The 25,763-nt window shown below is 42.4% G+C and overlaps 1 protein-coding gene across 1 annotated transcript; it reads right to left on the bottom strand.

Annotated features, from left to right (window-relative positions):
• Positions 1 to 322: 322 nt before the first annotated feature.
• On the bottom strand, positions 323 to 25,001 carry EXOG (exo/endonuclease G). Its single transcript, XM_086614518.1, has 6 exons — positions 24,854 to 25,001; positions 23,396 to 23,545; positions 19,758 to 19,897; positions 17,319 to 17,395; positions 14,138 to 14,252; positions 323 to 914 (listed from the first exon to the last, which is right to left on the bottom strand). The coding sequence occupies exons 1-6, from the start codon at positions 24,999 to 25,001 to the stop codon at positions 453 to 455; spliced, it is 1,092 nt and encodes a 363-aa protein (XP_086470644.1). The 3' UTR covers positions 323 to 452.
• Positions 25,002 to 25,763: the final 762 nt, after the last annotated feature.

The raw sequence follows: 25,763 nt of genomic DNA on the forward strand, positions 1-25,763 counted from the left end.
CTAAATTAATTTAATTTTAAAAAATCCCAGAAAGTACCATTGCTTCTATAGCATCATACTGAAAGTCATTTGCAGGCAGAATTACATTTAAATATGTTCCGGTTATACTCCCAAGGTGTCTATTGTCTATTTTTACAATATTCCTAGAAGGGATTCCATACAAGTCTGACGTCTCACTTGCAAAATAGCACAAAGCCTTTTCTGGAGGTCCAGTAATCTATTCATACCAGAAAGAGGCCCTTTTCATTCCCCACATCTACTTAGTGCAGCAAACCACGTGTGTGCATCATGTTACACGAGAATGAACGTCATTCCACACTCATCAGCTTCCAAATGTTTCTTTATTGTTTTCACAATTCAAAAAAGGATAATTCATAGAGCCCTTGTCTTCGTGTTTGCCTTCAGGTTCCCTTTCAAAGTACAAAACCCCAAACTTCTTCCCGAACAAGCACTCAGCCAGCTTTCCCCTCTCCAGCTGCTACTTGTTTTTCCCGGAGCAGTTCTTCTTCCTTCTTCTTGTGAAGCTCTAGAAGATATTCATCAGGCTCAATTCCTGCCTCGCTTAACTCTGACATGGCTTTCTCCAACCGGTGTAATGTACGGGCACTCTGCACTTTTCGAGCAGTGATGTACAACGTAAACTCCTTGAAGCCCATCAGTTTGCAGGTATCCACCTCACAGATGTTTTTAACATCTTTGGTTTTGTCCACTTGGGGGAAGAAAACTAAACCTGACATTTTTTCCAGATCTTCAATGTCCACTTGGAACTCCGTCAGCTGGTGACTGAAGCCTATGGGATTGTTTGGCACCACAAAAGCTCCCAGTACCAAGGGCTCTGTGGACCTTCTGCTCCGTCTGGCAAGGATCACCTTGTATAGGTGGGATGGCACAGCTACATCATCCTTTCCAATTACCTGTCAAAAGGAAAGTTATGTTATAGATACAGATCTCATCAGCTGAGGAGAAGGAAAAATAAGAAAGATGTGAGACTAATCCTACTACTTCTAAAAAGGAGCCGCAGAACATAACTACACATCAAAATCACGTGCAATATTATTGGACTAGAAGTCGAGGTGGAAAGCATCATTTCATTGCAGCTCCTTATATGGCTGGTCAGGAATGAGCCAGTTATTTGATGCCTCAATCTCCCTCTCCGACAGGGAAAGCAGGGCAAAGAACGCTTCACTGCAGGGTTGTTTGACCACTGTTGGTAGGAGACTTTCCCAGAAGGTCCTCTGCCTTTCTCCTATAACACCACTGACTTTGTATTATACTGTTAAAGAACAATGATGCAGACAAAAGGTCAAAAGATTAGTCAGTAATTGTCTAAATATTCATAAAGATCTGCGACAAGGAGCTCTGGTAGAAGAACGAGCTCAACTCAAACCTCCCAAGCAGATGCAACTTCAGTTACAGCTGAAACTGAAGTGACACCAAATCTGAAAAACGCGTTTGGAAACAGGGAGTCAGCCAAGAGCCCAGTTCCCTAGTCCTGGTGCAGATCCCTAAGTGTAGCTCGAAGGGGTGGTAGAGCTCTTTTCTCACACTGCATCACACTGTTAATGCTGGTTTTCAGTGACAGTGGCTCTATACGATGTTCCTGACCTGGCAGTTCCAAATCACGTGGTTTTTAACACGCATTTTAAATCAACTCTGGCTTACCTTCTGCCAGTTATTTTTTGTATGTCTATCACATAGACATACACAGGCTTATTTAAAAGCTACGTTACCTAAGTAAGTAGTATTTTGAGGGGACCTGGATACGAAGAAGTACATTTGGTGACTCAATATTTTGGAAGAGAAGTCTATCCAAAGAAAATGCACCTATTTCTTCCATAAATTCACCACGATGCAACTTGAGAGCTTGTACAGGTTGGGTTTCCTGTTGTGTCACTCAGACCAGAATCCGGGAACTTAACTGAAGCACCAGGAGGGGACGATTAGGACTCCGAATTCACCCGAATTCTGTTAAAAGCTCACAACACATACCTACACAGTAGACTGTGTCAGGAATAAGCCCAAGGGAATACACCTATTGATGATAAACGCAATCTCTCCAGTATTCAAAAAGTGATGCTCACGCACACACCGGCTTTTTTTCTCTTCAATATTGCCGAACCGAACCTGCCATGCCAACAATGTATAACAGGCTCACACATCAAAAAATCTGAGTTTTGCATAATGCTTCTGTACAAGTACACTTCTAGAAGCTGTACTTTTATTCTAACGGCAACAGAAGAAAAACATGGAGATGGTACTACTTCTAACACCAATACTATTTGCAATACCTGCAAAAGCATAGACTGCTTGGTTTGATTTTTTGACAGCTTTTGTTAGATACAGTTAAAATAGAATTTCAGAGAAAGCAGGTGTTTATTTCACTGCCACAACCAATCACTTTACTTGGAAGTATTTTATAAACTAACCCAGTGTATCAGTACAGACATGCTTGGTCCATTCATATATTCGGTATAGCTCAGTCACAGAAGCAACAAACCCTATGTATGCTTTATTCTGAGACTATTCAGCACTTCTGCAATAAAATGTTTTTACTTTGCCTGTGGCTACTGAACCAAGGTCAACATCAGTCTATTCCAATAGTTAACTAATGTGAGCTATGAATTCTTTCAGTGCTTGAAGTGTGTCTTTTACCTCTGTTGCCAGTTTTTCGAGTGACTGGTCTTTAAGTCTTACTGATTAGATCAAAACCAGAGACAGTACCTTTAGGAGAAAGGGAAACCTCTGATAAAAAAAGTTTTTTCATGTTTTGTACAATAACACATGTAAAATAAGGAGGTGATTGGTGACAGCCAACATGGCTTCACTAAGGGCAAATCCTGCCTGACTAATTTGGTGGCCTTCTAGGATGAGGTTACAGCACTGATGGATAGGGGAAGAGCAACTGACATCGTCTACCTGGACTTATCCAAAGCATTTGATACTGTCCCACACGACATCCTTGCCTCTAAACTGGAAATACATGGTTTTGATGGAGAGGCCACTCGGTGGATAAGGAATTGGCTGGATGGTCACACTCAAAAAGTTGTGGTCAACAGCTTGATGCCCAAGTGGAGACCAGTGACGAGTGTCATTCTTCAGCCATTGGTATTGGGGCCAGTGCTGTTTAATATCTTTGTCAGCAACATGGACAGCGGGATCGAGTGCACCCTCAGCAAGCCTGCTGACGACACCAAGCTGTGTGGTGCTGTCAACATGCTGGAGGGAAGAGATGCCATCCAGGGACGTTGAAAGGCTTCAGGGTCGGGCCCATGCAAACCTCACAGAGTTCAAAAAGGCCAAGTGCAGGGTCCTGCACGTGGGTCGGGGCAATCCCAAGCACAAGTACAGGCTGGGCGGAGAATGGATTGAGAGCAGCCCTGAGGAAAAGGACTTGGGAGTGCTGGTGGATGAGAAGCTCAACATGAGCCGGCAATGTGTGCTGGCAGCCCAGAAAGCCAACCGTGTCCTGGGCTGCATCAAAAGCAGCGTGGCCAGCAGGTTGAGGGAGGGGATTCTGCCCCTCTACTCTGCTCTCATGAGACCCCACCTGCAATACTGCGTTCAGCTCTGGAGTCCCCAGCACAAGAAGGACATGGAGCTGCTGGAACAAGTCCAGAGGAGGGTCATGAAGATGATCCGAGGGCTGGAGCACCTCTCCTATGACAGGCTGAGAGAGTTGGGGCTGTTCAGCCTGAAGAAGAGAAGGCTCTGGGGTGATCTTATTGCAGCCTTCCAGTACTTAAAAGAGGCCTACAGGAAAGCTGGAGAGGGACTTTTTACAAGGGTGTGTAGTGAGAAGACAAGAGGCAATGGATTTAAACTGAACCAGGCACAAATACAGACTGGGCGGAGAATGGATCGTGAGCAGCCCTGAGGAGAAGGACTTGGGAGTACTGGTGGACGAGAAGCTCAATATGAGCCGGCAATGTGCTCTTGCGGCCCAGAAGGCCAACCGCGTCCTGGGCTGCATCAAGAGGAGCGTGGCCAGCAGGTCGAGGGAGGTGATTCTCCCCCTCTACTCTGCCCTCGTGAGACCTCACTTGGAGTATTGCGTCCAGTTCTGGAGTCCCCAACATAAGAAGGACATGGACCAGTTGGAGAGGGTCCAGAGGAGGGCCACGAAGATGATAAGAGGGCTGGAGCACCTTTCCTATGAGGACAGGCTGAAAGAGTTGGGGCTGTTCAGCCTGGAGAAGAGGAGGCTCCGGGGTGACCTTATAGCGGTCTTCCAGTACCTCAAGGGGGCCTACAAGAAAGATGGGGAGAGGCTGTTCAGGAGGGCCAGTTGTGATAGGACAAGGGGTAATGGTTTTAAAATAGAGGGAGGTAGATTCAGGTTGGATATTAGGAAAAAATTTTTTACCATGAGAGTTGTAGAACACTGGAACAGGTTGCCCAGAGAGGTGGTGGATGCTCCATCCCTGGAGACGTTCAAGGCCCGGTTGGATGAGGCCCTGAGCAACCTGATCTAGTTGGAGATATCCCTGTTCCTTGCAGGGGGGTTGGACTAGATGACCTTTGAAGGTCCCTTCCAGCCCTAACGATTCTATGATTCTATGAAAGAGGGGAGATTTAGATCAGATATAAGGAAGAAATTTTTCACTCAGAGGGTGGTGAGGCACTGGAACAGGTTGCCCAGAGAAGTTGTGGCTGCCTCATCCCTGTAAGTGTTCAAGGCCAGGGTGGATGAGGCATTGAGCAATCTGGTGTAGTGGAGGGTGTCCCTGCCCATGGCAGGGGGGTTGGAACTAGATGATCTCTGAGGTCCCTTCCAACCCAAACCATTCTATGATTCTATAATGTAGCAATATTACTACTGTCTCTAGCAAACGTGCTCTTAGACTTCTTTACTCTGTTAAAGAATATTTTCCTCCCCTTCTCTACACTACGCTATTTAATGGCTTTGCTGTAGTTTAAACTTTTTTTGTTGTGAGGTGTTTGTTGTTTTCTTTTTCCCCACAAAAATGATCTTGCTTGTATCATGAACTTTCTCCTAAATAAAGCTCTGCCTAGACATCTAACAGTCACTGAAACTGGTAAGCAATAAATAAATGCCTTATGCCAAATCTACTTTCCCTTTCAATGACAACAGATGTCTTGATAGGGAAATTAGAGCTCCTGAGTGTCAAAGCACTTTGCATTTAGCATTCAGTGTGGGTGAAACCAGAGTTACAGCTCCTCAGGATCAACTGCATAATCAAAACTGACTGATGCACAGGTAATTTGAAAATATACTAACAGCTATGCATCAACACACTGTTATATCTGGTGGGTTAAAAGTGAATGTCAAATTGGATAGTGTTGGGTGTTTAACCTATTTGAGATAGGTGGCACTCAAACTGGAGAGTACGTGCAAGGTATTGGGGTGAGAGGGAGAGAGTCAAAAAGCATCAAAAGCTCTGAGGAGGAGCAGAGGGAGTTCATATTTCCATATTCACCCAAGCACAGGCAGTGACTGACACTGTGGAAGGCAGAAGGCTGGAGTTCCTTCTTCCCCATGGAGCAGGGAGCTTGCAGAGCCTGCACTGCAATCCCACCTCCTCCACACTCCCAGGGCAGGGCAGAAGAGGAGGAAGAGGCCGTGCACAGCTGCACTGCACCCTGAAGCTGCTGTAGCCTCCTGAGAAAAGGCAGTGTTGAGACTAAACCCTGTTCCCCAGACTCTCCCTGGGCCGACAGTCTCCTGACCTGCAGCGCTCCTGTGCAGTATGGCCTGCACTGCCTTTTCCAGGCTTCTTCACGTACTTTTTCCCACTATAAATACACATATGTGTACTGGGACCTCCTTAGCTCGGCTCCCTCCCCTTCTCAACACCTCCCACACACATACCAGCATCCTCTGCCTGTTGTATAAAGGACTAGAGGAAGGGTGCACACGCAGATGGAGCTGCTACCAGTTTCTCCAATTAGGGAGTATATGGCATACGTAAAACAAACAGGTGAATGCGTGCTGAGTGAGCTTGCACAGGGAACAGGGGATTGAGGCTGAGGAGTGAGTGGGTGGATAGAAAGGCTGGGGAATGAATAGAGCTGCACATAGAATGGCGAGGTATGAAATGGAAATGCTGAATGCCTCAAGTGGGTGTTAAGGGAAAACAGGCCCTGTGCTTATGTAATATTATGCAAATATGTATGTTCTATGCAAAATAATGCACATTTATGCATAGTGCATGTCCCTATGAAGGGGCAAAGGAAAGAAGGAAGGAAGGGTTGGCCTTTTGAGAAATGTAGCTCTAAATACAATAGAGGCAATGGCCACGTATGCAATTTAGGTACCCCTTCAGTTCCACCTAAGCTCTCCTTTAGGGATTTAAATAAAATTTAACTACTGCACAGGGTTTACACTAGTCCTCTGAATAGCAGTAAATTACTTCTGTAATTACTTCACTGAGTTCTAACACTGTTAAAGTGATTAAAACAAACTTCAGCCTCTCAAACGGTCAGAGTCCACAAGTGTCCTTTCCTTGCACAAAACGGTATAAAAGTTCTATCCCCAGCTCATTCTGCTGGAGGAGATATCACCAAAGGACAGTGCCTGATCTGTCTGACAGAGTAAACACGCATGACAAAGAACATGTATGTTTTTTTCTGCAACTTAACGCTTAAGTGACCCATGCACAGAATGCATCATCAATAATTTACGGAGTCAGTGCGACCCAATGATTTCTGTTGAAAAAGGAAATGCAGTTCTGGAGCACGCTGTAATGTTTCCATCATTATGCTCTGTAATACACCACAATTTGCTTTTTTATGGCAGTAGATACAGAAGGTGCAGATTAATGTTTCAGTGGAGCTGCCCCCACACACAGCTCGACAGCCACAGAAAGGAGCAAAGCCTGATTCTGCAGAAGTTTGCAACAGAAGCAAAAGGCTGGAAAAACTCAACAACTCATTCCTATTGCCACCTAGAGGATTTTCCTACCTAACCACAGCAGTCACTACTCTGATCTGCATCATCCCACTTATCTCAGTGCATGCCTAACAGAGGCAGATAGCATATGCTCCTATTGTAACAGAATAGAAAATGGGTTAAGATTATCCATGCACAGATGTTGACTTTGATTTGTGCTAGTCTATCCACAGGCAGCAGATGATCTTTCAGCAATCAATGCCTGAAACAGCTATCTGTCCCAGCTGGAGAAGAGCAACAGTTTTTAACAGTATCTGTGATTCAAACAAAATGACAGATTTTGCTTGCAACTAATGCAAGCATGAAAATACAGCAATGGCCTGTTGAAAACCACTGCTGTCCCACATGCTTTCACACCATGTTGATAACAGGCCACAAGGTAAATTTGGGTGTCATCCTTTGAAAATTGCCATTTGGCTATTCCAAAATTTTGCTTAATCTTTCAGATTTTCAACAGCCTCATAACAGGGAAAGAAAAAAGCGCTCCAACCAAAAGCCTTCTTTTTACAACATTAAAAACATTCCTTTCCCATCATCATTTGGGAAACCGATGTGAAATTTCAGATACGATTTCTACTTGCTGTCTGCATCAGTTCAACACAAACATGTTCATTGCCCTAACTTTTTGGAGCTGCTTATTCCTTGCACTTTTGCTTTGCTCTTGTATTCTTTGGTGATCTGGCACCCTACGACTGAACTGGTGTCATCTAATAATGCAACATTATGATAATGCCGTTTTCAGCATAGTGTTTATTGGTTTTTATTATTATTGACATTGTTATTGACATTCCACAAGTGTGCAAAAATTTTTCATACTCCTCAATGCCCAATTAAACGTGGACAGCTGTCATAAGGCCAAGCCATTGAGATGTGTGCAATTCCTGACATTTAGAGATGTTTACGTATTGCTAAAACAACAAATGCGTTGGTAAGCAGTTACACAAACTTAAAGAGCTCACAGGGACAGATAAAGATAAGGGCAGAAGCAATATGACTTCTTAAAACTGAGAGAACTGAGTGAGCTTTGATAAATTTGGTCTCATAACTAAGTCACTGGATCGGGATTTGTCTTAAGCTTGACCTTCCTGACAATTTCGGTCAAATCATTGAACTGTTCTTGGTCACAGTTTCTAAAATTGGAGGAAGGACAATCTGATAGTATTTGTGGAGTGCTTAAGCATCACAATAAATAATGAGGACATTTGCTAATGGCATCTAGGGTAAGTTTAAGCATATGGCATTAACTAATGTCACCTTCATGGTGATAGTCAGGCAAGTATGGGACAAAGCGGTCCCTAAATATGAGTTTGGTGTTTACGAGAAAGAAAACTCCATTCTTACATAAAGAGGAGAAAAGGAATATATAAGGTGTAATGGCAGAACACCTGAGAGATTATACTAGAAGAAAACACAAGTGTCACTCACTAGAAATTTTAAGACATACATAAATGTTATCATATTTTCATTTTATACTGGATTTTTTACAGCTTCCCAGAGTGGTAAGAAAATTATCTTCTTCTGAAAGGCTAGGAATAATTTTTAAGAAAGGATTCATCAATCTAAAAGTAGTATTTTGCCACCTAGTGACCAGAAAATGAAAATCACCTGTGAAGAGAACTGGCAGAGAGGACTAGCCTTTCATCAATGAGAGCCAGCTCTGGATTGTCAATTATCTGAGATTCTTCTAAAACCTGGTAAACAGAAATCACATTCAATCATGACTTAACTGCCAGCACGCACTGAAGAGTCCTTGCATTGGAGAGTACCATCATCAAATACATTCAAATGATAGCTCCAGAAATTCCCCCTTCACTCCAGTAACCATTTCTTCCCTCTCTCTGTACAATAACCAGAGTTTAGAACAAAGTCATGCTGCAAACCAGAACTGACTGAAAACAAGCATACACACAATTCTCTGTGTAACAATACTTCCATCTGCATCAGGCAATAACAAAATTAAGTCTTCTGTCACGTATCTCGATGGACAGAATTCAAAGACATTATTCCTGCCACTCAAAGCTTAGCCTTCTCTGAACAGGAACTGGTTTTGTTTAAGCTGTAAGGAGGCATGATACTGACCAGGCTCACCAGATGTTTTACTGATAACATGATATGACCCCGGCTTTGACAATCCAAAGCTTTATATTATAATTTGATGTTAAATCCTGTATAGAAAGAGACTTTCTGGCAGTACTAAAAATTCCCTTTGCTAATTTTATTTACTTGATCATTGTGACAGCATTAACTGCCTTCACTCCAGTTTCTTCCGGATTTATATTAGGTAGCACTGATTCTGTCAATGCTGTTTTCTCCCCAATATTTGAGAGAACTCTGCCAGATGGCACTGAAAACTGAGGGCTGTGAGGGCAGACCTAGCAAGACAAAAGATAGAAAACAGTACAGATAAAAATCACAGTAACAATCTTCAACAACACTGCAGTCAAGCACTCCAAAATGCAAATGTATGTACTTCAGGAAAACTTAATTTGTTATGGGTGATCTGATTGCTATTGCTAAATCATTCGACAGTCCTAAAAAGGAAAGGGAAAAAAAAAAAAAAGCTGTACCTAAATACAAAGTTAAGGTATTAAAAGACAGACACTCCAACCCGTTTTATTTTTTAAAACACAGAAGCTGTGTATACGCATTACGATGCTGTATTTACATGATGACAGCTACTACTTCCACAGACTCCAGTTAGGTTACTTAACACTGAATCCACTACAGTCTCTATCACCACTTTTCCCATAATAAAAGAACTTTCAGGATGTGGACAGTGCTAAATAAAAGCAACCTCATAAATCTATCCTGCACCTTTGGTGTTCCTTCTGCAGTCTTAACCCAGTGTCTATTGTTTTCATTTGTACATCATGTCTAAATTTAGGGCTGACAGAACTCCAGCCGTTTACACCAGCTAAGATCCAGCCCTTGAACATAAGTTTTATGGGACATGTACAATGGACCTAGATCCATTAGTTGCCCATCTGGAGCAGTCAACAAATAGTACTAGTCTCCGGGTTTATTTCCTCCTTTAACAAGGATTCCCTTCCCTATAGTATCTTGGCTAGGAGAAAACCTCTACTGCTTCTGAAAGTTGACTGGGAAAACCATAAAGCACTATCTTACATTTGAGCAGCACAATTTGTTTCCCAAGGACTTACTTGCCACAGAACTAGGTGACAAGTAAATAGATCTTCTGGTACAGTTACTGTGCATCTCTGGCCCAGCCTAGTCATTCAATTTTGAAAACTAAACAGTAGACATGATTCCAGTATGAACCTAGTATATCACTAAAAAGTACATAGAAATGTCTTCTTCAAACAACAAACAAAATGTTGTCTAAATTCTACTTTCATTCACCAACCACTGCCAATTCTTCTTAAATTAGTATTTACTATGCTAGCATTTGGAAAAAGAAGGGTGGGGCATTGAGCATGACGCAGTAGAATTACTGCAAAATTTTTATTTCAAACTCCAAATCTGCTGACAGAGGAAAATCACTAAAGCGACAGTCACTGGAGAACAGTAATGTATAAAACAAGACAATGGCATTTTGATTTGATCCGGACAAAGATGAAAAACCTGCATCTGCCTCTCTGATGACACAGAACAGATTTTTCCTGTTGGCATTCTATTTTACATATATTCTCAAAAATATGTTTTTCAGATACCACGCACGGTCATCAATCTACTCTTTGCAATAAAAGCCTCCACTGGAGACAGATGAAATGACAGAACATATCTGAGGATACAACAAGTTCAGCCAATAGATAGAACAACACTGGCATCTAAGGAGTTCAAGGTTAATTCCCTTTCTGGAATTAAACAGCAAATGGTACCAGAGTCCAAGCAGGAACTGGGAACAATGCCATGACCAATGCTCTGTTTTTCCTCTATAGTGATCTAAAAATAACCTTTTTGGACGTCTGATGAGAAAAACACCAGCCTGTAAAGCCATGGATACATGTTTCACCACTCCTTTAGCCAAAAACAAGGAAACTAAGATTGAGGAGAGGATCTGAAACAAATCAATGCAGACACATTCACTGTAGTACTTGTGTGTTTTCTTTTTTTCCACAGTTCTAGTCTCAGAGGAGAAGAAAAACATCGGAAAGCAGCTCAGCCTTAACAGTCACACTGCCACATTACAGGTTGTGAGTTGCAGCACTATTGTGTATACTACAGCACTTCTCCTTAAACAGCACATACAAAGAAAAAGGACATCTTCTCACATCAGCTTCGTAAGGCCAAACAATGAGGTCTAAAAAGCCTTTCCTTTCTAAGTCATTCGTTTGGAGTTCTTTGAACTCCAAAAGACAGCCAGGAGATACCTTCCTTTCTCGTTCAGCTGCCAGCTCTTAGTGTTCCTGGTTTAGGGGCAGAATCCCAGACCACCAACATCAACGGCAATGGCTGCAGTTATATCCCAGGTATCTCTTTGAAAAGAACTTCTCTCCAGTGCTTTGACAGGTTGTGCTCCCTCTTCTAAGTGTATGTGTTGATGTAAGAGAAGAGGAAAAAAAACAAAACAACACACCGCTCCACTCTAAAGCCTCTCTCCCCAACAGACAACTTCAAAGGCAAGCACAAGAACTTATGTCATAAAGAGATTTCAAAATAACAATTCTCAGCCTGTATTTATTTACTATATTTATTAGACTTTAGGAGTGTACCCAAAGAGGATCCAAATCAAATAATTTAATATTTAAAAGAAAACAAAAAACTCGAAATGAACATTTTACTTTTCCCACCTGTAGACAGCGTTATCTGTACAGCTTAAACACAAATCAATTTCCATAATGAATCCCTAGAAAGCTGAGTAAAGGATTTATGAATGTGCCCAAATGGTGAAATGAAAAGATGAATACCGTCATTCCACCATTTTCAATCTCACCCTGAACTTCACTTCATAGTTTATATTAAGACCAAAACTGATATAACATTCATAAAAGAGCAGAGTTGTCATCAAACCCAAAGACGATGAAGACATCTTGGCAACAGAGGAGAACAGAATGATATGATAATCAAAGCAGCATGGACATTTTGTGCCACTATTATTCCATCACCGTATCCTGGTATCAAGTTACTTTGAATAAAATGTGCCTGCTCCTATTTTTACCCATGGAATACTAAAATTTACATTTCAAAATCAAAATGGAGAGCCACAATCATTTTTCAGAAAACGTAATCTTTCTCTTCCAAGTAAACACTTTCTCTAGAGAAAAACTAGAAAAAGATGATCAAGATTAAAGTGATGCAGTTGATAGATGATTCAACTGCTACCTGAAAAATAATTTCCAGTTATAAAATGTTCAAGTCAGCTCAGGATTTTTAATTCTTTGCTATATGAGGCAAATATATATATTTCAGGGATAAAAAATAAATGCGATATTCTGACAGCTACAAGGAGGCAAACTCCAGCAAGCTCTGTGCAAGCCTGGAGAACTCTTACAGTACCATTCTGCGTGAGTCAAACACCCAGTTCCACACTGTTGAAAGGGAACATTTCATGCTGTCACCAGTTAAGTACTGGACTCCTCTGTGTGCTGCTGTGTCTTTCTACAGCAGCAGAAAACAAGCCTGGTAGAGCAAATAAAGAGTCCAGTATAGATGGTTTTCTGTTGCATTGGGTGATTAAGCATCTTGTGGAAGGATCTGACAGTTGTCAGCGCTGGCAGACAAGGGAAAGGACTGGAAAGTAAAACGGGCAATAGCAAAGTCAGCACTCTCCCTTTGGGTGGCAAGGAACCACTGCCAGTCTAAAGCCGCCTTTGCCACTAACTTATCATGTGGCATCAGTCATATCCCTTAACCACAGCTTATTTATCCACTTGGAAATGAGGACAGTTGTCACGTTCCCCACAAAAATGTGGTGAGAGCTGAAGTATGGAACTGTCACCGAATGTGAAAAAGATAAATTATTATTACTGCATTTTTATATGCATAACATATGACTGTCTGGAAAAAAAAAACCCAACAACAAACACCAAACCAAAAGCATATGCAGGTGGAAACATAAAGGATAGTTTTTAAAGAAGTTAAAAGATAAAAGTGAACAGGAAAAATTACATTCTATCATGACTGAGTTCCACGTTCAATCAAATGGAAATCAGATGTGTATTTAAATGGAGAAACAGTGCCTAAATCTTACCACTAAACAACCCAGTGTTGAAAAATGAACATCTCTCTCTTTTGTGTTGCTTATATCCCTCTGATATAAGCAGGGGCTTGTTTATAGCAAGCTCATTCATTGCTCCTCAGAGAACTAGCTGGACAGCTGAATCACTCTTGAGCTGAAGCTGCAGTTGATCCGAGCACTTATTTTCAAGGAAAAGTGTTTTTTCAAGAGGCGCAAAATACAGCATTTATTATTTGCATTATGCTAGCTTTCATCTAGCAACTGAAAACAGCAATAACATCTCATTACAGCAGGGGCAGAAGGTAATACTCCCTCCCTTGAATACCTTACTACGCTCCGATCCTACAGATGTCTAAACACATGCTTACCAAGAGCAAGTCAGGATAAGCAATAATAAATTCACCTCTTAACTTGAACGCCTTTCGTATCTGTCTGCCTACCAGTGACGGTTTCTAGAGACCGTGCATGATCAACCCTAAATCTTCAGAGTATTTTAAGCAGGTAATAAAAATGGGAGACCAAAAGAAGAAGGGGGGGTACCAGTACCATGGACCCATGACTACACAGCATTCACCTAAAACCTACTGAACTTGAATGAAGTCTTTCAGCTGACTTTGGTATACTCAGAATCAGAGCTGCAAGGCCTCATCTAAGTGATGCATATGGAATATCAGCAAACAACTGCTTTTGAAATTAACTGAGCACAGGCATTCCAATACCCTATATAGCTTTGAGAAACCCACATTACCTTTGTATTGCACTGTTTCTAAAATATATCAATAAATGACTGAATAGATGCAAACACATCAGCAAAACCCACTAACTCTCTGCTCAGATACTGTCATAGAATATAGAAGTCAGAAAACAATTTTACTGCAGACTGAACAAACGCTTAGTAGATCTCTCTTTGTAAATAAAACAAATGAATATAAAATTTATACTTTTTCATGTGTAGGCACGATATAACACCTCTGCTGAACTTGTGCCAACTATACGGGACATTTTGTACATTTTGCATGTACCAGGATGTTTAACTTTGAAATAAAATATCACCACTGCACTCTTAACTCAGCAACACAGGTACATACCTGATAAGTAACACTCTTCTTTCCATCTGCATTTGTTTGAGGCAAGGTCAGAGGTCCAGAAACTATCCAAACATCCTCAAATCTCTCGGTCAATTCCCGACAATACATTTCCATTCTGGAACATATTTGTCAGATAGGTTAAAGTCAGCTGGGAAAACTTAACATAATAATCTTTGAAACATATTGTGAAGGGCAAGATTAACTCCTGACAGTTTGGGAGAATTTTTCCAAACTCATGTGACTGACTCACAAGCCAAAGAAGGTAAAACGCTGGCCCAGGTCATATTTCCCACTTGTCCCAGGCTCACTTCTCTACAGAGAGGCATGTGTTATCACACACATTTGAAAATGGTTTCTGTAGCCTTACGACCTGTCCTGAAAATCTGAATTCTGTACTTACTCCCACACTTGACACTAGAAAAGTACTGTTGATGGTCACTTGGGATTAGTAAGGCACTTGTTTTAAACAGCAGGTTGTGGTCTTCTTACTCAGAAAGGTTCTGCTATATTACTGGATTTGTATGTTCCTCCTCAAGGAATCAATGTCCTGCAACAGACACCTCTTTCCGCAGCTCCAAGTACTTATGAAAGTTTCTATGTGTCATCCCCACTGTTTAAAAATAAAGTACTAACTCCAGACATACTAAAAATATTTTTGCTTTTTAAACTAATTGATTCAGTTTACAGCATAAAATATTTCTCCAAATAAGAAGGTTTCTGAATCACGCCTATTTTACATAAAAGATTATAGTCTGTCTTTGATCTAACACCCCAAGTGTTACAGAAATCACACAGAGTGAGTACATACTGGTTCTTTACTAAAGACAGAGTTGCACTTCACTCAAACGGACAAACAGACCAGAACATAGACAGATGAGCCTAGTTAATCTGGCTGTCTCTGAAAGGGGGAGGTTTTACCCCCTTCTCTGTTTCATCTCTGTTCCTCATACCTCTCATTGGGCCACCTTTAGCACTCTTCATCTGTCAATAACCCTGAACAAAACTAGGCTTTTTTTTTGTGCCGGGTTAGGGAGTTAAATCAGCTCAAAACATCAGAATTAGCAGGAATGAGCCCCATGAATCAGAATTAGCCGGAATAAGCCCTTCTTTGGCAATAGTGAGCAGCCATGTAATATGCCAAAGCATTGACCATGAGCTAAGTTTTTTTCCTGCTGTCGTCAGCTTTGCTCCCAAGCAGTTTGGTTCCTCAGGCTGTCTCATGGCATGGCAATACAACCACCTGGCACAAGGAAAGAATGGGAATAAACGCAGCTAGGGAGCAAACTGCTTTTGGTGGCAGCAGGGACAGAGATTACAGTGACCATGAAACCGCACTCAAAACAAGACGCAAAATGACAGTTAAACGTCAAGAAAGAAAGAAGCATGCATGTTGGTGGGAAGAGAACGAGAACAAAATACTAAGGTGCAGTTAGAGCACATCACTGAACCAATCTAATAGCTTACTATCTAACAGCTTGTTGAAAGATGCAGTCCTGCTCTCCCCTTTCCTACTGCTCCCCTTGTCTGCCCCAGCTGAACAGTCCTACTCCATCTTCCATGTTGGCTCTGGCACTCATCTCACCAGTTGATCCAATTTTCTAATCTGGCAGAAACATAACCAAGCAAAACAAAATGCGAAATCAGTTTCAGTGGGTTAGCAAATGAAATTGACTCGTTGCAGTCAGGCTAGTACCAGAGCTGGAACCAGGAAAGTAGCAAAAACACAAGGCTGGAGGGTCAATATCGCTCTAAAAGGCAACAGATTGTCAAACTGACTAAGCTGCATTGTCTACCTGCACCTCAGAAGACAACTCAAGAAGCAAGCAACTAAAAAGAGAGAAAGGAAGAGAGTACTGAAACCAGAAAGGGATACAACACACATGAAACACGGTATTCTTAAAACTTCTTTATCATTTTATAATATAAATGATATTATATATCATATAATATATATATTATTCTTAAAACTTCTTTATCATTAAAGAAGTGACTGACAAAACAAGTGGTGACAAAACATGAACGATACCTCGTTCATGTATTTAAACTGTGGGGATAGGGTGCTGGGGTTGGGAGAAAGCAATAATAGCTGCTTAAATTGCAGGGCTGATAGTGGCAGAGGAAATTTTCAAGCACTCCCCGTGATTTCCTGATGAGGCAGAAATCCTGCTCAAAGGAAATAAAGAGGGTTCCCAACCTTAAATTGGTACAAAAGCCTAGCTTTGGTGTAAGGAAATTGTATGCTCAAATACTTGAGGTATTAAAACAATACAAAAAAAATCTCTTAAAATGTTATAGCATTTTATTTGTCTATAAAACAGTATAACCTTATTGAATGCCTCATATGATTTTATACGCATTCTTGTAAAACTGGAAAGCAGTGTGTAGTTGAACGATGATGCATTTCTGATAGAATTTTAGTACAATACTGTACATAATTTTGCTAACCTTCCCTTGAGCGAACCTTGTGAAATTCATCACTTTCCCCTCCTGCTTCTGAGTCTTAACATTCTGTAAGTCCTATGCAAGAAGCACTGGATGAATGCTACTTTTATTAAGGTTATTCTCTGCTCAAAGGAAGGAAAGAATAAAAATACGACGTGAAGAAAGTTTAAATTTATCCGCCACTCACTTCACCTCAAAGCTGATCCAGCCGGCATTCACAGGTGACAGAAAACCTGCCTAACTGCTACCTGGAAGCCAGTGCTCCAAGAAACACCCAAGACCTGAAGTAGTCATGACTCAGTGGGGAGTACTCAGTTCCCAATTCACAGTGAACCAACGTCCACATTCAGAGATGTGAATATTCTCACACTGGAAGCACTTTTTTGAGGAGATGTTAAAGCAAGAGCTAAACCCTTTCCTTGCTTCTACTGAATCTTCCTTAAGCACAGAGATGTTCAGCCTGGTTCCTTTACCCACATCAGCCACAAGAAGTAATTTTATCTGTTCTAAACAAACATCCTCTACAATTTGATTGACTAAAAACCTAGTCGTTATGCTGTTCTAGCACTGCGAGGACTGAGCTGCCTTTCATTTCAGAGGAAGTTGCTGTGATCTCTACAGATAGCCTGCAATGTGCTCTAGAAAGCTTTGATGTGAAGAAGCTGTATAAATACAGCATTTTTGATTTATGCCACTGCCTGGTATTTTTCTCTTAGTTTACTTATAAGTAATTTCTCACCTGTTCCAAAATCCAGCATTATTTTCATAATTCTGAGGCACGATGTTAGACAGGTAAAACGTTTCGGCCATAGCTGTCTGCAGAGAGAAAGAAAATAACACCATTTCAAGCCGAAAACACAGTTTAGAAGTTTTTGGATCTGAATCCATTTCTAGTTCAGTCTTAACATCATCAATATAAAAGGTCAGACAAAACTTAAGCCCAAACATCTACAAAATTATTTTAAATTAAGAGTTGCATAACTGGGGTGCGAACCTTGCAAAACCTATCTCCTTTTTTTTTTGTTCTGACAGAATCATAGCACAAAGAATGTCTAATTCTAGAGGCACAGGAATTACTATGTTACCCAGTGTCACTTTTGTAATTATTTTTGAATGGGAAGGATCTTTCATCCATGCTTTTCATAGACTCAACTGCCAAATGGCTGGCTTTTTCTTTCCTTGACAGGAAGAGGTTTTATTAAAAATATTAATCAGTATTTTACAAATACATGACATGCAGGCGATGAAATTATTTATGAGACCATAATGGTCAAACATTTCTACATCTGCTTAGTTTTATCTTTAAAAAGTGTCATGAACCTCTCTGAACTGAAGCCCACAGATGTGAAGGACCTGGCACTGAAAAACTATGCATATGCAGCAAGATATAGTAGAAAAAATTTCTGAGATCTTAACCCAGAATCTTCACAGGTCCTGTACTTGTCAATATTTTTCACATGCTAATTTTTCAAAGCGAAGGGGCTGATGACAGAACTCCTTAGGATAATGAGCAAACGCTACCTGCACTAATTAAACTGTGACATTAAATTATTATAGTCCTGCACTTGAAAGGTTGTATGATCTCACTGCATTTCAAGCCAGGTCCAGGATCCCTCTGTGCAGTCAGCTCATCAGCAAAGACTCCCCAGATATCACAAATAAATAACCACAAAGACAGTTCCAGTAGAAATAAAAGGACTGGTTCTTTCAGCCACCACATGCCACTGCGCTGTCACTCTGCCCCACTGCATACTATTCTGCCTGGCAGAAATACAAATTCAAACTGCTTCTTAATTGACAAATTGCAGCATTAGGCACGTTTCACTAGAGGATCCAATAAATCCGAGGCTGCTTTGTTAGCCAGCCAAGGCATTAGGGCATGCTTTTCTTACAGCTCAAATAAATGGCAGGTGAAGACATTTTATAGACTGAAAGAACTATGGCAGAAGAAGGTTCTAATTTACCTCATACACACTGCCGGAAAGGAAAAAGCCTTTTAAATCATCCAGGCAATCCCCTTGCCAATACAGACCAGTACTTAACAGCATCTTTGCTTTGCCCAATCCAGCCTTAAACATCTCAGCACCTGCTGGCCAGAATGAAGTCACTTCCCCGCCTCCCTTTAAACGAGCTTCGGAGGACACTTTCGAGGTTTGTTTGGTGAAGGTTATCACCATTTTACGCGCAGACAATGTGACGTGGAAGAGACTGAGGACACTTGCTTAACTGTGCACGATATCCTCACACCATCTCTGCCAAACAGGCTAACCTAGGTGTGTGTGCTGGTTTTGGCTGGGATAGAGTTAATTTTCTTCACAGTAGCTAGCAAGGGGCTGTTTTGGATTTGTGACGAATACAGTGTTGATACTGCAGAAGTGTTTTTGTTACTGCTGGGCAGTGCTTACACAGAGTCAAGGCTTCTTCTGCTTCCCACAACACCCGACCAGTGAGGAGGCTGGGGGTGCACAAGAAGTTGGGAGGGGACACAGCTGGGACAGTTGACCTCAACTGATCTCAAAGGGATATTCCACACCACATGACGTCATGCTCAGCATATAAAGCTGGGGGAAAAAAAAGGAAGGGGGAGACATTCAGAGTGATGGCATTTGTCTTCCCAAGTCACCATTACACATGATGAACCCCTGTCTTCCTGGAGATGGCTGCGCACCTGCCTGCCCATGGGGAGTAGGGAATGAATTCCTTGTTTTGCTTTGCTTGTGTGTGTAGCTTTTGCTTTACCTATTAAATTGTCTTTATCTCAACCCATGAGTTTTCTCACTTTTACCCTTCTGATTCTCGCCTCTGTCCTACTGGGCAGGGAGTGAGAGAGCGACTGCGTTGTGCTGTGTTGCCACCGGCATTAGACCATGCCAGTGTGATTTAATAAAGACAGGTATGTCATCAGAGGATGACTTAGAGCACCCAATTTGGACACCTGAAGTAGACTGTGAGAGCATCCTACAGTGCTCAGTGAGGAACAGACCTTGTAATTCTGAGTCCAGCTCTGTATGTCAATAATGAGATCATGTTACATCTCAAAACAAACTGCAAAACGAACTCTTAAGGATCTTTTGACCCTCTCCAGATTATAAACACAAATTTATAAATAAATAAATAGATAGATAGATAGATAGATAGATAGATAGATAGATAGATAGATAGATAAAGTAAATCATACTGTTGAAAATTTGTTATCTCCTGCTGGTGCCATGTGTCCTCGTGACCACCCGCTCCCCAGGTAGTCTTCGTTGACAGCACTAAACATTAGAGGGATGTTAGGATCTGGTCTGAACTTACAGTGCCTTCGGTCAGCATTGCCTAGAAATAACACACTAAATTGTTAGGTTATTAAACCATCAAAACAAGACAAAACGAACCAGTTCTGTCACATCTTGCCAAATGACCTATGCTTAAGGATTCGACACATTAATCTAAACTGGGTATTTTTCTCCTCAACCACAAAAAAGAACAATTCTGCTTAAACATCTGCACTGCAGTTCTAAATTCTTCCCCACTATAAGCTAGAAATTCTAACAGGCTTACTGTTTCATAGAGAAAAAACAAAAACAAAATACTTCTGCCTTATCATAAATGCAGATTAATACTAAAGGCATGATTACTAAAGATATAAATCAGTACGGATTCAGTTTTTAGGACAACAAAGATACACAGATCTTCACCAGCTGCAATTCCATTTTTCTGTTTGAGCCATTACAAGGATTTCTTCTTTTTCCAAGTCTAGCTTGGAAGTAGAATGGGTGTATCTTGATAGATAGAATTACAATTGGTAAAATAATAAACCCATTCAAGAGAAAGTCTTAAGTAATTTGTTCTTCATGGGCACAGAAACAAGTGAAGAGCTTTCCTGTTCCTTTCCAGGACTCCCCTTCTGCCTTTCCAGACATTTGGAAATTGTGCACAAAAACATCTAGACCTAAGACTTCTGGAAGACCAAAACCTTTTTTGGGGCGAGGGAGCTAACTTCACTGTTGCAGAGATGGCAGCCCATTCTGAGCTGCTGTCATTACTAGGAAGTCTGTGACTTCTTCCCTGGTTTACTGGACATACACGTACATTTGTGTCCCTTCACTGTGTAAAGTCCCAGTCAACTACTTCGAAAAGAAATTACTCTGAGCGGGCTGCAAATTTGAGACCACTTCATCTCAAACACTGACTGCTTCCTTAGAAAAGCCACAGCCAGAAGAGACTTGTATTAATTACTCTGGCACTGACGACCTCCAATAAGACATCGTTTTTCTTACGGAATGGTCTGGGACCCATGAACACCCATCGTAAGGAAGGTGCTGCAGAGAAGCAGCAGAGGCACGTGCAACGGCTGACTCATCTGTGCCTGGGCAACGTGTCCACACAGGCAGCACGCAGTGTGCAGTTGGAAAACAACTGGCTTAGAGCACCATCCGTCTTGTCCACAGTTTTTCTTCCAAAATGACAATATGATTCAAAGTATCTACAGCATACTGATTTTTTTCTTTACAAAATTCAAGGTGTCATCTAAGGCATAATTTCACAGATGCAATATGCAGGACCATTACAAACTCTCCCTTCATTTAAGCATAAATCAGGGCCTGTACACCAGAGAGAATCTTCCTCATACTTGGCACTTTATAAGGTACTTCTTGTTGCAATACAACGTGAGGGGCAATTTTCAATAATGATCACTGCTAGTTGTTAAAATTATTCTTTTTTCTGTAGCTGACTGAATACACGCACAAACTGCACGTACTCTGGCTTTTTTGTTACGTCAACATTATCACTGAGCACATACGCACCCTACTCTTGTGCTCCGTACTGAGAACAAAGTTCTCAGCTTGGCAGCTCTCTGAAGAACTCAAGAATATGCAAGGACCACAAGGAAGAAGGGTAGGAGTCGAAAATATGCATGCACATGGATAATGCATCTCTTGGAAACCAGTGCCTGTAAGCAATTTCCTCTTCTTTGCTGATCATCAGCGTGTATGTCCATGGAGATGATGTCAAAACAAAGAGGTGGTCAGAGGATCTTTATGCAGTGTAGGTAGAAGGAGGGAGCTTCACTTCTCTTCTTTTTTGGTAAAGCATGTGACATGATACTTCAACACAGGACTGATGCTTAGGAAACAACGCTGACAAGTTTATCAGTGAGTGAACAGAGAGAACTCATTTTTAAAAAATTACATTTAATCTCAGCATTTAAGACAAAGTGTAATTTATCAATTAAACTTGAAAAATGGAAAAAATTATCCTCATTTATTCTCTGTTCACTGCTTTGATAAAAACAGCTAATTTCTTCTCTAATCAACTTTGTACATCTCATTTACATGTAAAGCTAATTTCTTTCCACCGTGGTTTTTAAACATTTAAGTTCTTACTCATAATTAAAATACATTTTTTTACATCACGTATTTTCAAAACTCCAGGACATGGAAGGTTTTTGCGACCTTCCTCAAACAACACAGTTCCGCCTCAAATCTCAATTAGAGCTGCTATCAGACATAAATCAAAGCTGAATGCCTCAAGATCCTTAACTTCAGCTTGCAGGTTAGTTGTACCTGATCATTGGGAGAACATTCTAACAACTCAGCTGTTAAGGCCCACTTGAAAGTAAGCCTGGAGTTACTGCTTTCTTCTCAGAAAGAAGTGGAATCAATGATGCTACTTAGAGGTTGGTTATAAATATTTTCAGGATCACGCTTTTAATTTTGAAAGGTAATTTGAAGACAGTGATTAAGATATATTTAGAGGGCTACTGCGTTCATAAAACATTTTACAATTACACAGTTACCTCCATTACTAATAATTTGCCTTATAAAAACTGAACTAATGCTATAAACTTAATTTACAATGACTGTATACCACTCATATTTCATTCACCACTGACAGCAAAAAATCAGTGAGCCACTGTCTTGCATAAAGAATAGGAGAGAGAGTATTAGATAATGCACATCAGAAAATACAACAGAACTGCATCAAAGTAAATAATGACTGCAGTGAGTAGGTAATGCCCCATCGAGCTTTGAAAAATTACAACTGTTGACACCCTTTACTCCATTTTTATCTCACAGATGGACATTCATCTTCTCTTGCCATTCTGAGCAAATCTCCTTTCAGATCTGTAGATGAAACAGCCTGGCCACTAAAGGCACTGACTCCACAAGCATTCACACACATGAGGCAGTGCCTAAACTGACATAAATTGGACACAGAACTAAATACACTAGCTAAGGAAGCAAAAGCAATTTTATGCGCCTGAACAATAACACTAAACTTGGCAGGTTGGAATCAGGTAAGAAAAGTTTAATTTTCAGTTTTTCATCTTCTCTTCACTCATGTTTAAAAGAGGTAAGTTAAGCTTCCCTCCTGCAATGTGACTTAAGACTGTTTACACTGACAGAGATATATGGATCTGGTGCTTACAAACTGTTTCATAAATTCACAACCGAAATTTCTCATGGAAGGTGTCTCTAGTTCTTCTTCATTCCTCCCTTCCATACTCAGACCTTCAGCCCAGTGCATCCTGCAGGCTTCAAGACGTCGTACATTCAATACCAAACTAGTCTCAACAAGAGAAAGAATACTGAAGAGGTCTGCAAACCAGCAGTGACACATGTCTTTAAATCACTGACAGCTTAAGACTGTCATGAAGCTGACATCCACCCAGAAGCCTGCTGCCTCCAGTCAGATTGTGAATGGGTAGAAAAATCCATACCTAGAAATCGCTATAGGATTCTTCTCCCTGCCTGCTCTTGGATCTAGCTTCTGCGAACTGCAGAGCCCATTCTGGGTGCCATAAATGTAAGAAAATAAGCACCTACATACCCAGTGTCTTCTGTTTTGAAATATGTTCAATCACCCATCTAGGCACGCGTTTTGCCTGGTCATAAGACAGTGCATGATTTGTGTAACATCTTGTCTCTGTTCCAGCTTCAGGGAATCCGTATTTTTCCAGTAGAGACTCTTCTACTGGTTCTAAGGAGAAAAATAAACAGAAAGCCATCTAAACATGAAACATGATCAGAAACAAGACCAAAAGAAAAGCATCTTAGCGGACGTAAACGTACTATGTAGGGAACTAAATGAGGTTACTGCCACACGTAAGACCTAAAAAAGTATCGAGAGCTATTCAGCAAAATTCCCTTCTACCCAAAAAAAGTTGCGCTTTTCATCATACCTCACATAAGGACCTCAGCTCTAGGACTAACTTAATGCCTACACACATCTACCTAGCAATCGCTCTGGGTTGGCCTTCAGAAGAAAAGCTATCAAGATATTTAGGGGCAAATCAGAAAACAAGGAGTTACGGACACAGAAGATCACCACACACATTGCACCCTTCAGAGCTGGAAATCGCACTCCTCCTCACAAACTGAGACATACGAGTCGAGCACAAGTGCAAGTCCTGCCCTCTCTGGGAACGCTTACACTCTGCTGAATGAAGAAAGCTTCACTTTGAGATTTCTTTTTTGCAACTAACATTCTTCTCCCATGGAGGGATATTTACATCCATCTTACTGACTTCCTCATCCGCTAGCCATCTGTTTGACCGCAAATCGCTTTTTTTAGAGCCCCTCTTCTTGTGCTTTCCTTCCTTTCCTTGGTTACTTTTAAAGCCTTCAGGTTGCAGAGAAAATCATTAATTCCCACCAGGCCCTGGTGCCCCCCGATAACCCCCTCCCCACGCCTTGCACCCCCGCCAGCCCCGCGGTGAGCGGGCCGGGGCCTTCCCAAAGGAACAGTGACCACCGTGGCTGGCCCTGTGTCCCTGGGGAAGCACAGGGGAAGCAAGAGCTGGAGTTTAGTTGTGGCCTGACCCGAACTAGGTGTTTAAAAGTAAACACACATATATACATGCACGTGTTCATATAATGGGGCGATCACCAGATCACAGAGGGCAACTGCTCTCCGCTCCCCACTGACACGGGACCTCTGCAGCGATCGTGGAAGCTGCAGGAAACCACTTTCCCCGCGTGTCACCGACATTTCAGTGTTAGCAGGTGCAGCAAGGGGAAGCTGCGTTTTTAAAGCAAGGTACAGCCCAGCATCCCCAAATAACCTCCCCTCAGCGCGGCCCAGGTACTCGGGAAACTCCCCGCTCTCCCGGCCCACTTTTGGGCACGCCAGGATGGAGGCAACGGGGAGAAGGCTTCTCTGAGAGGAAGGAGCGGGTTTAGGGGCTGGGGCGTGCGTGTGTCTGTGGGGATCCGCGCTGAGGCCTCGCCGCTCCCGCGGAGCCACGGGGCCGCCGCGCCCGGCCTCCCCTCCGCCCCCGGCTCTTACCCTCTGGCAGGGCTCGCCCGGCAAGCGGCTCCGGCTGGCTCTGGCTGCGGAGGAGCCGCCACGCAGCCCAGCACGACGCGGCGGCTCCAGCCGCGGCCCCGCAGACGAAGCCGCCCAGAAAGCGGCGGTGGCGGGGGAAGGCCGCCATGGCGGCGGGCGGGGAGCGCTGCGCGGCCCCGCGCCGGGCCCGCAGCGCCCCCTGGCGGCCCGGCCCGCCATGGCGGCGTCGCCTGCGCGCCGCGGCGGAAAAACGGCGCCGAGGAAGGAGCGGCGCTGGGTATGCCCGAGAGCTGTGGAAAAGGGAGAGCGAAGGCGCGGGGCTCGCCTTCGCGGGGACGACAGGGACCGCCCGCCGAGGGGTGGCTGAACTAGTCCCCAGCCGGCGAGGCGGGGGGCGACGGCCCCGGGCTGCAGCCCCCGGGGATGGTGTGGGGTTGGGTTTAGTCACCATTTGGTGATTTGACGTCAGGCTTTTTGTCAGGAAAACCATCAGCCTGATTATGATTATTTTTCCCTCACAGGTGCCTGTAAATGTTCATATTGCCCACGGTAAGCATTTCCCACCCAGCACTAAGCGAGAGGCGTTTTTGCTGACAGGACCAGTTTGGCAACGGAAAACACCACAAGATGAGGGCTGTGTCACCACACCATCGCTTCACTGCAGGCAGCGTGCCCAGAGAGGTCCAGTCATGCTTCTGTTTGTGGCTGAAGGCACCTTCTTGCCTCATGTTGTAGAGATCACAGAGCTCACTCTTGCTACACATACTGGGAGCTCAGGCTTTTTGTTATTTTTTATTTTAATCTTTTTTCCAGGTCCAGTCCCCCTACTTCACTGAATCTTGTTCAGGGCTCAGCTGAAGTGGAGAAAAAAAACCCCAAAACTCAAGGTGTATGGAAGCTGCATCTCAGT

This window comes from Tauraco erythrolophus, chromosome 7, assembly GCF_009769465.1.
Source record: "Tauraco erythrolophus isolate bTauEry1 chromosome 7, bTauEry1.pri, whole genome shotgun sequence".
Lineage (NCBI taxonomy): Eukaryota > Metazoa > Chordata > Aves > Musophagiformes > Musophagidae > Tauraco > Tauraco erythrolophus.

Excerpts from the sequence above, each read along its gene's own strand:
- EXOG (XM_086614518.1), bottom strand. The coding sequence starts at position 25,001 with ATGGCGGCCTTCCCCCGCCACCGCCGCTTTCTGGGCGGCTTCGTCTGC. Across the intron at positions 23,546-24,853 it reads CGGGCGAGCCCTGCCAGAGG|AACCAGTAGAAGAGTCTCTA; the intron begins GTAAGAGCCGGG and ends TTTTCTCCTTAG. Across the intron at positions 14,253-17,318 it reads AATGCTGGATTTTGGAACAG|AATGGAAATGTATTGTCGGG; the intron begins GTGAGAAATTAC and ends AATATGTTCCAG.